This window comes from Stenella coeruleoalba (genome assembly GCF_951394435.1).
Source record: "Stenella coeruleoalba genome assembly, chromosome: 9".
Classification (NCBI taxonomy): Eukaryota; Metazoa; Chordata; class Mammalia; order Artiodactyla; family Delphinidae; genus Stenella; species Stenella coeruleoalba.
Window position 1 is genome coordinate 53,426,193 of NC_137155.1, and position 16,217 is coordinate 53,442,409.

Genomic DNA, 16,217 nt, shown 5'->3' on the forward strand with positions numbered 1-16,217 from the left:
CAAGCAGGAAGAGAAAAAGAATACCCCGGGAACTGGGTTAGTGTCGGAACGTGCCATTCGTTTCGAAGGGAGGACAGTCCCAGGTGCGAATTGTATCGCAGGTCTGAAGTCACTTACCGGACCTCCGATTCATCAGGGCCTGAGTACATAAAACACCAAAGACCGGGCGGACCGCAGGAAGGGGCGAGGGGCCGGAAATGGAGCCAGGCAGGGCCGGCGGGCCTGAAGCGCGTCCCCCGTGGGCTCCGGTGGTGCGGCCCGAGGCGGCCGCGGCGGGGAGGCGGGAGGCGCAGGGCTGAGGCACAGAGGGCAGCATGGCGTACCCCGGGCACCCTGGCGCCGGCGGCGGCTACTACGCAGGCGGGGTGAGTGCTGCCCTCCCGGGCTCGCGGCCGGGGTGCGACCCCTGGACGCCGGGGGCGCCGAGAGGCCACACGTGGCGACTCCGCCGGGGCGGCTCCCGGGCGCCCCCGCCCTGCCAGCCGCCTCTCCCCAGGCCCCTGCCGACCGGCCTCTGTCTCAGCGCCCTCTTTCCCTCTGTCCCTTCTCCCCTCGGCTGGCTGCGCGGGGCCGGGGCGCGGGTGGTTTTGACCCAAGAAGCCCACCCTGTGACTCCCGGATCCGCGGCGTGAAATCGTGCACATGGGGTGTTGCCTTCCTCTCCGCCTTCCCTGAGAGCAACAGCCATTTTAATCTAGAATGGTCCTGCGGTTCACTTCTCCCTCTATGAAAGAAAGTGGGAAAAACAGGAAAGTCAGGGAAAGTCCGTTAGAGTCAAAGACCTCCGGGAGGAAGGCCGCCTCGCCCTGCGTCAGGGATGCGCGTCGTCGTGGGAACTGTTTCCAAAAGAGAAAGTTCCCTCGCCTTGACACACCTCACCCCTCCCGAGGCTACACCTGTTTCAAAACGCTTTAAAAATACCGTAAACGCTAGAAAAATGTAAGTTGCATGCCCAGGTTGCGTTTATCTCAGTAGCCTGCGGGTTAATGGGGGTTTGTAAAGTTGCTTCACTTACACTGATGTCACTGTCAAGACTACTCATTTTGATGCTAGCTGCCGGTTTTTAAATTATAACGGGGTGAGAATGGGAGAAAGGGGAGGAGTGATTGCAGGTAGAGAATTCCGGGTGGCAAACGACTGACAGCGAAGGCCTGGCAATTGCCTGGCTTTGCATGAGGCACTCAGTGGTGAAAGAATAAAACTTGGTCAGCGGAATGATGCATTTGTTTCCTGTCTTACAGTATGGAGGGGCTCCTGGAGGGCCTGCGTTTCCCGGACAAACTCAGGATCCGCTGTATGGTTACTTTGCTGCTGTAGCTGGACAGGTTAGCTTTTCCCTTTAACATTAAAGGACTGTCAGATTCTACATTTGTATTAACCTTAGTTCGAGTGGCACAGAAAAACAGCCTTTCCTCTGGAAAAGAATTCCTTTGCTTCCGCACAAGAAAAAAAAAAAAAAGAGAAGTTCACAGGCAGTTATTTTTGAATATTCAGAACAAATAAGGACAAAGGGTTACTCGTGTTTATGTTACTTTCAGAACTAAACTTGTGATTGAATTAGGGTCAGATTCAACAGAACAGGCTAGTATAAATGTGCTTTGAAGATATGTAAGGTAGAAAGATGTCTTTAGAACTGAATTGTCAGGGTCCATAGTGGTTTCCAGAGAAGAAATACCAGATCTGCTGAACGTTAAACCCTTCTTTGTACAATTAAAAGCATGTGGTACTAGTAATTCTGTAGCCAGATTCTAGGGGACACTTCCTCTGGGTAGAGTTTGATTGTTAATCAGTTACCCCCTTAGGAAATAGGTATGTATGGTAAAAACCCACCAGCTTCAAAATAAGAAAGGTACTATATTCTTCTTACTATCAGGAAGTTAATCTTATGAACAGTTTAGTTCCTCTTTGATGCAGATGCTGTTACCAGGTCACATCTTTCATGTCCTTATCAGGTGTTGTTGTGGTCTGTTGACCCAGAGAGAGAATTAAGGTCAGCACCCCAAGACCATTCACTTCTTTACATTCTAAGTCATATGACAGGCGGTAGTGCATCTTGAGGGAGGCCCCTTCCCCAGCTCCCAGGTCAGTGAATGTATATGGTAAATACACTGTTGGTATAACCCAAACATGTCCAGAGGGGGTGTCTGTGCTTATGAATTCAACTTAGCTTTGTTTTGATCAAAAGCTAGAAATAACACGATCTGAATGTGAAAATGCCTTAGACTATTATGGAATTACAGCCACCTTTTAGAATAGCACTCTAAGAAATACCATTTGAGAAACACTGGAAAATTGAGTCTAAAACTGAAAGAGCTGCCCCTTAAGTATCTGCTTCATCTGTTAGTGATCAGTATCTTTGAAACCACAAGACACGGCAAAGCTCAAGACTCCTTATTCTTAGATTGCCTGTGCCTGCAGCCATGTAAGTGACCCCCCCTGCTTAGCTTTCAGCAGCCCTGGCCTGCAGCAGCATGCCCATCGTTTTTCACATTATTGATCATGCCCCTCGTCTAGAACATATAATAGTCATGGACTTGAGGATTGAGGTATTTTATTTTAAAATCCCTATAAATAACATGTATCTAATTCTGACCTAGGTCAGCCAGTGAATAAGCACGGGGAACCTCTGTCTCCCAGGTATAATCATGATCCAAAAAAAAAAACAGTTCATCACATCATAAGCAAAGGTGATCACAGAGGACGCTTTCTGTGGGAACCAGACTTTTCATTTACTGATGTCATCTGTGTACCCTGCTCTCCACACACCCTGACAAAAAAAAGCTAGAAAGAGTAATAAGACTTTTAATCAACTACATAAATAATTTTAAAATGCTTGCTTTGGCAGATTCCTAGCTCAGACTGAGAGTAGTTCAAGACAGAAACTAGTTTTATTCATGTCTCAGTGGAAGAAACTGAATTCACCTCACTGTTTTATTAAAAGAGGAATCTTATACTTGAGAACATTTATGCCAAGTCTAATTTGGGAATTTAGTACTACCAATACCTTTTCATCATTTCCTCTAAAGTATAGGTGTAAGCAGCTTTCAGACTTGGTTAATTCTTGTGTAATGATTATTTAAAATAAAGCCTGACATTGAATGCCCACTTTACCTAAGGTATTAAGAAATGTATTTTTTGTTTATGGTCCTAATTATACATTTGTGGAAGAGGCCCTAACAATTTGTCTTTCTTTCTGTAATTAAATTGTTATGGGAAGTAGGGTGAGGAAAAAGAATGCCTACTTTTAGCAGGCATCCCTTTAAAAAAGTCTCATGCATGATAATATTCATTTTCTTTACCATTATTGCTACACTGAATACTGAATGTAAAGAAGTAGAAAGTACAAATCACGATTGTGATTCCTTTTCCTATTTTTTTTTTTTTAAAGGATGGACAAATAGATGCTGATGAATTGCAGAGATGCCTGACACAGTCGGGCATTGCTGGAGGATACAAACGTAAGTTAGGAGCCCCAAAGTGTCTCTAGAAGTACTCTTGTATTTCATATTTCAGATGTTATTTGTGATTATTATAGCCTTCAAGGAATCTGAGCTTTTCTGATCCAGCAAAGTTAAGAATTTCAAAAGCTGAATTCGGTTGGTTCTTTTGTATTTTAAAATGTTAATTTGAAAACAGTTCTTACTGAATCATTCCACACTACCCACCGATTTCGTGGGTTTCTTGGATTTGGGTTCCATGTATCTGGAACCGTTCAAACCAATGACAGTCTGTATGGCCTCCTCAGAAAATGAGGTAAGGTGCTGAAATGAAATCCACCAGGTCAGGTGTTGTTAATGATAGGAGCTAACATTCACTGCTGACTGTTTGCCAAGAGCTTATTCTGGCTCTGAGCCTGGTGGCACTTAGGGCTTTGAGTGGCCTGTCCTGCATGCCTAGTTCTGAGTAGTTGGTCCTACCCTCCCTTTTCCCCGGTGCCTGGTCCCCAACCCCTAGTCCTCAGGGAGCCAGTTCTGCACTCCTGGTCTCAACTCCTGGCAGCATGAACGCTCACCTTGACATCCCCTAGGTCTTTCCTCTTTCTACATCAGGCTAAGTAAGACGTGCCCTTCCTAATTTCTAAACTCTTTACAGTAATCCTCCTTCCTGCCACCCCCCAGTTCCTCACAGACTGCCCCTGTACTTACACCTGCTTCCTGCCTTTTGACTCTGCATGAGCTGCAGAGAGGGAACTCCTGCCAAGATGCTGCATCCCACACATGCCACATGCTTCTCTTCAAATCATGTCTTGACCATGATAGAGAATAGTGTCTTGCCTAATGTACATGACCTACCAACTTCTCTGCCAGTTGTTAATTGAGACAGAACATCAGATCGAAGACTCAACTTCCCAGTAAGCTGTGAATTAAAACACTCAAACTAGGGAATTCCCTGGCTGTCCAGTGGTTAGGACTCGGTGCTTTCACTGCGGTGGCCCCGGGTTTGATCCCTGTTTGGGAACTAAGATCCCTTAAGAAAAAAAAAAACAACACTCAAACTAGAATTCACAATTGAGGACCCGTAGTGGCCATTTTTGACTGTTTGATATGGCACAGTTACTAGGTGGCTCTCTTTTTAAACTATTTGCATATCCATTTTTATCATCCTTTGTTTTATGACTTCAGTATCCAATTAACATTTCCTAGTTGTGGGAATTAATACAAAAGAGGAACTTTTGCATTTCTGTCATCTACCCTGGTCCTAAACAAAAGAAGCCCTTTTCTAGATTAGGGAATTTTTTTTTTTTTTAACTATTGTAGGCAATACATTTAAATCATTAGTTGTTAACCTCAAGCAATTGGAGCTGGTGAACAAAGAAGGTCTAATAGCAGGGTTTACAGAAGTGAGCCAAGTCACAACATAGACTATTATCTACACCCTTTCAGTAGAAGAGGTGTGGCTGGTTTTCAACGAACAAAGTGGGCAGTATATCCTTGGAGAGCAGTCCTTTTAAAAATTTCATTTGCGAAAGCTGCATTTACTAAAGATCTTAGATCACTGAGTTATAGAAAAGACATATCCTGAATCATCTGGATCATGTGACTGAATTAATTTGCTTGCTGTCATCTGGTTATGGAGGCTGTAATGAACCACAAAACCATCTTGGTTGTGAGATGTCAGAGTGAGTGTTGTAATGCAGAAGTTATACAGCCATTGGTCTTTTCAACCCAGCTTCCAAGCCAGAAAGTGCGGACGGGCGCTAGGGGTGGCAGTGGGGATAGAGAAACCCGTGGCACCTTCTTAACCAGTTTAAGAGGGAGCAGTCATGCCTAGAGGTGGCGCTGATGAAGGAAGTTGCTCTTTTTTCCTCGAGTGTAGTAGTTGTTCCTCTGTGGTAAGGTTGAGAGAAACAATTGCAGGTGGGATTTTCCTGCTAGGTCTGTTACGTTGTGGATTTCCACTAGAAGAAAAGTTGTTTGAGGTATTTTAGCAGAATGAACAGGAGAAAGGAGATAGAGAGTCAAGATAAAATTATAACAAAGATTCTTTTGAAATTATTTAAAATAGGATTAGCATTAGTGAAAGCTCTTTCTGGGGGAAAAAAATACTATTAAAATTGAACAAGAATTCTCCTCACCCAAACTTACTAGATGTCAGTGTTCTAACTCATTGGAACAGCCCAGAATGGTGACTCTTCTGTTTTGTTCACTGCCTACCTCATTCCCTCCCTTCTCAGTCCTCTCACAAAAGAGGACCAGATTTCTGTTCTCCCTGGCAAAGAGCTCTAACCTTTTACTCTCCTCCTCTAAAAATCCTGAGTAGCTCCATGGTGCCCATATAAAACAAAAGCTAGACAGCCTCCCAGGAATTCAGTCTCCTCAGTGATGCAGCCTCATCTAACGATAATTTCTCCCCTTTCCTTTCCGGACTTCACTGCTTCTCTCTTTGCTTATGCAGGCCCCTAGCTCTACATGGCTGTCTCCAGATGTCCCAAATCTTTTCTGTTGCTCAAAATTTGGCTTAAATGCTGCTTCTTCTACGAAGTCTTTCTTACCAAGAAGGAGCCTCTCCTCAACATCTGGTAGTTTTTGGTGCCTCCATTATGGCTTACCATCCTCTACCTTGTGCACATGACTTATCTTTAACTTTAGACTGTCAGCTGGGCCAGGTTCTAGTGTCACGTTTGTATCTCCAATGTCCCTGGTACCCTGAGCCCTGCACATAATGAATATTTAATAGGCATTTGATGAATTAATGAGTATAGAAGACTTCCTAAAATGGAAAAATCATATACCCATATTTGCATTTTGACTTAAGAAAGATTGATATTTACCTAAGGGATTATACATTACTTTTAAGTATCAGTGAAAATCAGAAGAGTCCATTTAAAAACCATATCCTCCTTAGGCTCTTTGAGAGGGGTATACAGCTTCCTACATAGGGATGAGAATTCAGTCTCACGTGTTCATTCATTTGGCCAACCAACACATTTCTAATGGACACCTACCACGTGGTAGGTGCTGGGGTCTGCAAGCGCCAACAGTGCCTGGGGAACACGGTGAAAAGCACTGGGGTAGGTAAAGGGTTTACCTTTTACTGTAAGCTGTGGGGTCACATCAGAGGGGCCAGTAGCCCAGACAGAGATCCGGAAAGTTTTCCTTGCAGAATCGATACCTCAACTGAGGAGAAATGAAAGTTGAGCAGAAATGATGCAGACCAAGAAGTGAGTGAGGTAGGGAAGCTGTGTTCCGGACAGATAGAACAGTGTGTACCCAGAGATGAGAGGGAGGATGGTTCAATCAAGGAACTGAGAGAAATTGACCAGAGGTAGCTTATGGGGTTGAATGAACAGTAGGAAAGGAGCTGAACTGAGAAAATAAGTATATGACCTTATATGCCAATTAAGGTGTTTGGACTTTATCCCGAGGGCAGTGGAACACCTCCACTAGGTCTTAAGTAGAAGAGCACCTATTTCCCTGGCTGTACGACCAAATTGGGGAGTATGGGTATGGGGAACGTGGAGAGTCAGGGATACCAGTTAGGTGGCCCTTGGAGTCAAACAGATGAGAGAAGTGCTGACTACACTGGGGATAGGACAGTGGGACTGGAGTTGGATAGATCCTAAGGCTGTTCGGAAGGTGATCAAATGTCAAGGGAGAGGGAATTGTGGACTTTCCCAGGTTTCTGGCTCAGGGGGCTGAGTGGGTCATGGTGTCATTCATAGACCTGGGAGACAGGGACTGGCTGCTTCCTGGCCGCCAAAAGCCTCGCTTTACATCCAGACACAGTTGGACCTGTCCTGTGGTGTCAGGCCCTCTGGAGTAGTAGTCCTTACACTGCAGCAGCTGCAGCATCACCTGGAACGTTTGCTAAAACCAGGGCCCTGCTCTGGTTTTAGCAAATTGCCGGGCCCTGCTCTAGCATTTCTCATTAGGATCTGGGGTGAGACCTGAGAATTTGCATCTCTAAACAGGTTTCCGGGCCTGCTGGTCCAGGTTGAACCAGCTGCTTTAATGTGAACATATATCCCCTGGGGATCTTGTTAAAAGCGCAGATTCTGATTTTGTTGGTTCATGTTAAGGGCTGAGATGCTGCAGTTCTAAAAGCTCCCAGGTGAGGAAAAACAAAGAGTTAATTACAAGGGAACACCCATAAGGCTATCTGCTGATTTCTCTACAGAAGCTTTGCAGGCTGGAAGGGAGTGGCATGATATATTCAAAGTCTTGAAAGGGAAAAACCTGCAAACTAGGATACTCTACCCAGCAAGATTATTATTTAGAGTATGAGAGAGAAAGGATTTCTCAGACAGACAAAAACTAAAAGAATACAGCAATACAAAACATATCCTGAAAGATATATTGAAAGGTCTTCTCTAAATAGAAAAGAAGCAAGAATCTATAGGAAAGAGAAAAGCACAATTGGAAAGTAAATCATTTAAATAAGCCAGTATCCGGATTAAAAAAAAAAAAATCGAAAAAATAGTTTTTAAAGCGATGATAACTACAAAGAACAGCAAAAGGATAAACATGAAGATGTAAAAGAGGACATCAAAATCATAAAATGTGGGGGAGGACAGTAAGAAAATGTGTTCTTTTTTTTTCAGAATGTATTTGAGCCTATATGACTATCAGTCTAAAGAAACTAGATATAGTAGTGGGTTAACATAACTTGAAAAACAGGGTAACCACAAATCAGAAACATACAGTAGATTCATAAAAACCAAAAAGAACTGAACACAAGCATAATACAAAAGAAAACCATCTGTTACAAGGCCTGCACTTGCCCAGTTTTAAGACCAAAGAAAGAGCCCAGAGTCAGCCACAGAGACATCAGTGGTTTAATGGATGGGGGAGCTTATACATCTGAAGCAAGGTCCTGGAGCAACACTCCACCGTGTGCAGCAGAAGGTGGGCAGGACATGGCAGCAGGCTTCACTCCAGAGGGGAAGGGGAGACTGCCAGTTATAAGGCGGGGTTACCTCAGGTGGGCTCATTCGTTACCAGGGAAGCCAGCAGAGGGGCACTCACTGCCCCTTTGATAAGAACTGTCACCAGCTGGGGCCCATGGCAAGTACGTAGGAAGGTCAGTCCTGTGCGTAGGGTATAGGTGACACAGGCCCTGGTCGGGCAGAGGATGTACAGAGAGCAAGAGAAGAGCCATCTTGAGTGGCCTGACCATACACCATCAAACCACAAAAAGAAAAAGGAAAAGAAAAAAGAACAAAAGCTCCCAGGTGATATTAATAACAGCTAGTCCAGGAATCACACTTGGAGTAGAAGAGTGGTCTCAATCTTGACTACTCACTAGAATCATCTGAGAAGCTTTTAAAAAAGAAAAAAAAAAAACTAATGCCTGAGTCCCATAGTCAGATTCTGATTTAATTGTTCTGTGGTGGTGGTGAATATACTTAACAAAAGTTTTTGAGAGTACATCTTAAAACTTCTCACCACACACACAAAAGGTAGCTATGTGAGGTGATGGATGTGTTAATTAACCTTATTATGGTAATCATTTTGCAGTATATACATATAGAAAATCATTACAATGTACACCTTAAACTTACACAATGTCATATGTCAACAATATCTCAATAAAGCTGAAAAAATAATAATATTTGTTCTGTGGTGCAGCCCAGGTGTCAGGATCTTTTAAAGCCTCTGGGTGATTCTGATAAGCACCCAGGTTTGAGAACCTCTGGTCTCCACTAGAGAGACTTCATACCTCCACACAACTTAAAAATCAGAGTGAAGAACCAACCAACTCTTTCTCAAAAGTGTAGAAAAGTGTTGCCTCCTCTCACCTCAGAGAACTGTCTCTGTGGATCAGATGGAGGTTGAAGGACCAAAATAGAAACAGTTCCCAACCTTTTATTTCAGGGTTCCAGGATATGCCAAACAGAGGAATCTGTTAAAAGTAGAAAACCTATAGTTTGTAATGTTTGGAGACATTACAGTAGTAAGAGTTAGCTTAGTTGTTTTAAATTCACTTTTGTTAGAGATAAAAATGAAGCTAGTGACAGCTGTAAAAAATGTTAATTCTGTGTGCCTCTTAACAAACTTGTCAAATTTATGCTAGCTTTGCCCACGTGACCATTGTCACTTCTTCCTAGTTTTACCGCTTCTTTGTACCTCAGAACACTTCCTCAAAGTCATTGGTAAGGTGCAAGGAATTCTTTATTTTTAATTTGTTAATGCTTAGAGTACCAGTAGGCCATTAACCAATAAGTGTATTCTAGTTTGGTTGTCTAAGTGAGGTATGGAAATGCCCTCAGAACACCCTTGAACTGTAAGTAAACTAAAAAGGTTTCTGAACAGTGGCCATCACTAAGTGGGTCATCAGGTCTTAGTCCAGAATGCTCTTGTTTAACACACAATTCTAGCAAGCTTATTTATCTTATTGTCTATGAAAAGAGGCCATACGCTGGTTGGGGTAGGAAGTGACCATTCAGTGTCTGACATTAAAGGGAAAAGAAAGAAAAACAAATGATCAGACTCCAGAACTAGCAAAACCAGCTAGAGTCAACTGTGAGTAGGAACAAAGCAGACTAACCCTCCCATTCACCATGGTGGATAATACACTGTGGTTCATTATGGTGAATTGAACTCACTATATTACAGTTTCAAAGGCAAGAAAGAATATAATACTTTTTAAAAACTATGTTATAGAAAAGTTTAAGCTTATCCAAAAATAGAGGTAATTATACAGTGAACTCCTGTATACCCATCACTCAGCTTCAACAGTTATCAATGTGTCGCCATTCTTGTTTTATCTGTAATCCTGCCCATGTTCTTTTAAAGCAAATTCCAGATCTCTTAACATTTATTCCACCTACAGATAACTTCAGTGTATACTTTTCTTAAAGACAAGGACACATTTTTCCCCCAATTTCAAAACCATAAATCACACCTAAAAATATTAACAGTACGATGCAAAACTTTTTTAAAAGATTTCTGTTAAAGTTGTTAAAATCAAATTTGGGTCCTGGAAGGAATCCTATCTAGCTGGAAAAAAAAAATCTACTTCAAAGCTCCATGAATTTAGTTCCATGTAGATTGAGCAGCATATAAAAATAAAAGTGTATAAATGATCACATTCCTAATTAATTTGAATGTATCCAATGTAATGTGAATTTTTGAAATTGTATTAATGTGTATGTACTTTTCTTGATTTAACAGCTTTTAACCTGGAGACTTGCCGGCTTATGGTTTCAATGCTGGATGTATCCTTTACCTTGATTGTGGCCTAGAGTATTTTTTCTGGATAAAAAAAAAATCCTTCCTGAAGGAATTCATCTAAGGATTAATACCCGGTAAACACAAAGTGACAAATGACCACAAAAAAGTTTTCCGAAATCATTAGCTTTCAAGATGGTATTTGGTGTGAAAAAGGAAGGAAGTTTAGTAAGTAGACCATTCGTTATTTAAGAATTTGAGGAAGCATCAAAGACAAACAAGTATAGAAACCGGAGCAGTCAGGGAGGCTTTTTCACCGTGACATCGATTGCCCTGCATGATCCAAACCTGGCCTTCAAGCAATGGGATTTTTCACATCACAGTTCTTAAACTAGTTTAGCCAGTGCTGATGGTATGGTTCTTTCATCCTACCTCATTTTCCAAAAGTAAAAACAGTGGGTCTGGGAGGGCTTACCAAGGGAGTGTGAGGGCTAAAGAGGACCCGGGACAGAAGGACAAGCAGCACAGCCTGGGCCACCCAGAAAGTGCAGCCCAGTTTGGTTGTTACAGGTGGCTCACAATGGCCTCGTTATTTCCTTGTAATCACATCGTATCAATTATCTTTTTTCCCCAGGGGAAATAGGCACTCAGAGCTTTTTCTCCATAGGCCCTTTTCATTATATCATTAGTCTCTTGTCCTATCATGTCCAAAAGAATGTATAACATTTTTAACCTTTTCAGCAGAAAGAATATTAAATTCCCTTATCCTTGATCTTTGATTTAATCATTACAAAATGTTGCAAAATAAAGTTGTGCTAATCCTTGATTACAGTTCAGAGAGATATGTCAGGCACAATGGGTTTCAGCGAGTTTAAAGAACTCTGGGCTGTACTAAACGGCTGGAGACAACACTTTATCAGTTTTGACAGCGACAGGAGTGGAACAGTGGATCCCCAGGAATTGCAGAAGGCCCTGACAACAATGGGTGTGTATGACTGACTCCACCTCTCTGTTCATTTGTAGAAGTAATTTTTTTTTTAATTTCTAAAACTAAGTGCTACATGAAGGTGGTTTCTATTTGTAGAAGTAGCACATATTCATAATTTCAGTGAGCCCTCTCAGTCCTAAAAATCTGGGGGGGCTTGATTATTTTTAACTGTCTTTTTGTAATCCTTGATTTTTTTTTTTTTTTTTTTCCTGGATGATTTTTCTTCCTTTCAGGATTTAGGTTGAGTCCCCAGGCTGTGAATTCAATTGCAAAACGATATAGCACCAATGGAAAGATCACCTTCGATGATTACATCGCCTGCTGCGTCAAGCTGCGAGCTCTAACAGGTGTGTCCTTTGAGATCACTATTAAGCATGTCTGGCAGGATAACTCTTTTCTCAGAAATTTTTTTCACATTACTAAGTAATCTGCCGTTAAAATAATCCTAACTAAATTCCCTGGTGGTCCAGTGGTGAGGACTCCATGCTCTCACTGCTGAGGGCCCAGGTTCGATCCTTGGTCGGGGAACTAAGATCCCCCAAGCCAACGGCGTGGCCAAAAAAAATCCTAACTAAACTTTACTAAAATGTTTCAAAACATAACAAGCTAACTGATAACGTTTTTGATCAGAGTATCAGCAATATTCTGTGATTTCTCCCCAGAATGTGAAATACTTGAAAAAAGTGAAATTACCCATTGGTAGCTCTTTCCTATTTCCTCCTGTTGGAAAGATTTAAAATGGTGGTCTCTTTCAGATGTCCTTAAATGTAGCTATATCAATAATCTCTACTTTTCTCTCCCCTCTATTCTTTTACTTTCTTCTGTATTTTTTTTTCTGGTTTCGTTCCTCTCTTTAGCTTTTTACCCTTTTTAATATCTGGTTTTATGATTTTTTTGCATCCTGACACAAATTTGAGGGTGGCTTTTCTTACTAAAGTAAATTCTTTTCATTTAATAGGACAGAGCTCAAATGGGTGGAATATCTGATCACAGCTGTTTGTCATATTAAGGACTCCATCCCTCTATTTCCTAATTAAGCAATATCTATGTTATTAAGAAGTCGGAAATTCTGTGCTTCCATCACAGTTAAGGAATGGTCTCAGAAGTCAGTGCAGCTTTTACTGACTTTCGGATGAGGTGTTTCCTTCCAGCTCTATGTTGAGAAAGACAGTTGGCCAACTTCTGCATGTTGTGTTACTTGGTTGCATATTAAATCTATTCGTATTGGTACAGTTGGTTTCTTTGCTTTGGTCTTTTGTTTATGCTGGCTGGTTGTACAATTTAAATGTTACTGCATTTTGAACCCAGTGCCAACATAATTAACTATTATAATTTCAGATAAGATGCTTAAAAAAAACTCATAAATTTTACTGTGGTGTTTTACAGACAGCTTTCGAAGACGGGATACTGCTCAGCAAGGTGTTGTGAATTTCCCGTATGATGATGTAAGTCTCAGTAAATTTGGAACTGACAAAATACAAAAATGCACATATTTTCGGTTTAGCAGTTGCTGCAGTTATGAGTACACTTTAAAAAGGCTTGTGTGTAAACGTGTTTATTTCTTCTGCTTAAAGGTGTGTTCTCTTCAGTGTGCATTAACTTCTCAGGTGACAGTCCCGCTCAGTTTCCAAGGACGGAGAGCTGGCCTGTAGAGCAGAAAGTGCATAGGCTTTGGCCTCAGAAGGGCTACTTAAGGAATATCTGAACGTCCTGACCCAAGTTCCATTTTCCCTGAAAGAGGGGTAATCAGCCCGGCCTTGCAGGAATGCTGCAGGAATTAGCAGTGCCCAGGGCCTCAGTGGTGTTGGAAGAATGCGAAAGAAAACTGAGAGCAAAGGCAGAGTCTACTGCTGTGTGTTTGGTGGTGAAGCAAACATTTCACAGCAAATACTGATGCTTCTACACTGAGGTTTCTGATTTGCAAGGGAAGGGTCAGCTATTCTGTTTCTGTGCATCCATATACTGGTACACTAGAATTTATTTTAATAAAGCAGATTTTAAGGGAATAAACCTTTTTAAAGGCAGTCTGGTAGAACAGTGGGGTAAAACTGCAGTTCTGAAGTTCCCCATGGGATAGAATGGTATAAACTGTACTGTTACTTGTATTTGTAAGTAGGTGCCTTTGATCATGACCATGTCTAGAGTAAGATATTATTTGGAATTTAAATAATTCTTTGTGCATTGGGGTAAGATGAGCTTCTTGTGAGAAGCTTTGATGTGAGAAACCCATTGGGTTTTATATTAGACTGCTTCCTTCAAAAAATGAACCTTTGGGCTTCCCTGGTGGTGCAGCGGTTGGGAGTCCGCCTGCTGATGCAGGGGACGCGGGTTCGTGCCCCGGTCCGGGAGGATCCCACATGCCGCCACAGAGTGGCTGGGCCCCGTGACCCATGGCCGCTGGGCCTGCGTGTCGGAGCCTGTGCTCCGCAACGGGAGGGGCCACGGCAGTGAGAGGCCCGCGTACCACAAAAAAACAAAACAAACAAAAATGAACCTTTCCACTCATCATTTACTCCTATTTTGAAAAGGATTTTTTTTAATCCACAATTCAAATGAGAATACCAAAAGGGAAGCTGCCTAAAAATAAGCTAGGGTGTATTCTGTGTTCTGAGGTCTGCAGTGTAACGCTGATTTTTCTCTTTCAGTTCATTCAGTGCGTCATGAGTGTTTAAGTCAGGAGGAAGACCTATGAAGATAATCCACATTCATTCCAACTGGAGTTCTCCTTTGCTCTTTGCCTTCAGTAATTGTGTGCAAACTTACACAGCCACTTTTCCTTAACAGCTGTTGTAAAGGTTTATTACTTTATGTACAACTCAAGTTTTTAGTTTTGATAATATATTCTTTGGAATGTTATTAATATCAGATCCGGTCAGTTAAACACCATTTAGAACTTCCTTGAGCCATTGTTAATCATGCCTTATTTTCTTGCTAAGCCTCTTTTATGTAAATTTAAGTTGCAAATTGTTTAAGGCACATTATGTATTTTTCATTGTAAGCTACTAAAACCTTTTCATCAGACTACAGCTGTTGTCGTCCCTCTTTTAGAAGGGCTTTTCCGTGGTATTGAAAGCTTTATGTGTGGAGTATTCTCGTCATGTAAATGGCTTAGACCCGCTTGGATGCAAAAAAAACAACCACCAAAAAACAAACCTGGTAATATATGTCAGGAATCTCCTGAGTGGAAATTTAACTCAGCTTAAAGGCTTACAGATATTTTGATGGCTGTATAAATGGAAACTGGTTGAATAATTTGAGTGGCAAATACTGCCTGTCATCAGGTTCCTTCTTGTCATCATCCATGTAGACCTTTGCTAACTATACTTAAAAATCTTGAACATTATGAGCTTAACTATGTAAAAAGGAAAATTGATAGGAAAAGACTAAAGGAATGTATTAAAATATTAACTGTGGTTATTTTTGGCTAATGGGATTCTAGGTGACTAATTCCCTTTATGCAGTTCAGTATTTTCCAGGTTTTCTATAATGTGTGTGCTTTCTTTTTAAAATCAGAAGATGCTAATTTTTAAACGGTGATACATCCATTTTGATATGCCATGTGTTCACACTTACATTAAAAAATATACACAGTACAGACATAGAGAATGGACTTGAGGACATAGGGAGGGGGAAGTGTAAGCTGGGACGAAGTGAGAGAGTGGCATGGACATATATACACTACCAAATGTAAACTAGATAGCTAGTGGGAAGCAGCCGCGTAGCACAGGGAGCTCGGTGCTTTGTGACCACCTGGGGCGGGGTGGGGGGGTGGGGTTGGGGGGGTGGGGGGGTGGGGTAGGGAGGGTGGGGGGTGGGGGGGTGGGGTAGGGAGGGTGGGAGGGAGACACAAGAGGGAGGAGATATGGGGATATATGTATATGTATAGCTGATTCACTTTGTTATACAGCAGAAACTAACACACCACTGTAAAGCAATTATATTCCAATAAAGATGTTAAAAATACATATATACACAGTAAAAGGACTGGAAAGAGTATATAAAAATGTTGATGTGGCTTCCACTGGAAGTCAGAATTATGAGCTCATTTTCCCCCTTCCTGCCACTCTTCCAAATATTCTCTGACAAGCAAGTATTACATTTATAATGGAAGACATTTTTTGTTTTAATTTTTAAACCATGTACTAGTAAGGTCTGGATTCTAACGCTGGCTGTGCCTCTTACTAAATACGTGGTTGATCATTTTAGATAAACTCAGAGCCTCAACTTCCCCATCTTGGAAAGGAGGTAATATATGCCTCCTGGGGTAGCCTGAATATGAAAAAGTGCTGGCATGATAAGCACCAGTAATGTTTCTGTTTCTTAAATTTAAAGCTGGCCTGGTTTGCTCTTTTTAGCAAAAGAGCTTAACAGATAAAACAATGAAATTAGTCTCCCTGCCAGCAAAATATCTCTTATTTTAGGGCACAACGTGAGAGTAACCGTTCAGATGATCAGTTAGTTGTCAACGAAAGAAAAATAAAACATTTTCTAAGCATCTTTAGCCTCATTCCACTAACTTTTTTCAAATATTGCATGCACGCTCTCTGTCTCCCCGTATGTATATATATATATATATATATATATATATATATATATATACACACACACACACAGATATA

At 41.7% G+C, this 16,217-nt stretch overlaps 1 protein-coding gene across 1 annotated transcript; it reads left to right on the forward strand.

Moving 5' to 3' along the window:
• Nucleotides 1-203: 203 nt before the first annotated feature.
• SRI (sorcin) lies at nucleotides 204-14,619 on the forward strand. Its single transcript, XM_079931434.1, has 8 exons — nucleotides 204-365; nucleotides 1,242-1,325; nucleotides 3,389-3,458; nucleotides 10,614-10,657; nucleotides 11,448-11,595; nucleotides 11,832-11,945; nucleotides 12,985-13,043; nucleotides 14,244-14,619. Exons 1-8 carry the CDS (start codon nucleotides 315-317, stop codon nucleotides 14,268-14,270), a joined length of 597 nt encoding a protein of 198 aa, XP_079787560.1. The 5' UTR covers nucleotides 204-314; the 3' UTR covers nucleotides 14,271-14,619.
• Nucleotides 14,620-16,217: the final 1,598 nt, after the last annotated feature.

Coding starts and splice junctions, on each gene's coding strand:
- SRI (XM_079931434.1), top strand. CDS start 315: ATGGCGTACCCCGGGCACCCTGGCGCCGGCGGCGGCTACTACGCAGGC. Junction 366..1,241: donor GCGGCTACTACGCAGGCGGG/GTGAGTGCTGCC, acceptor CCTGTCTTACAG/TATGGAGGGGCTCCTGGAGG. Junction 1,326..3,388: donor TTGCTGCTGTAGCTGGACAG/GTTAGCTTTTCC, acceptor TTTTTTTTAAAG/GATGGACAAATAGATGCTGA.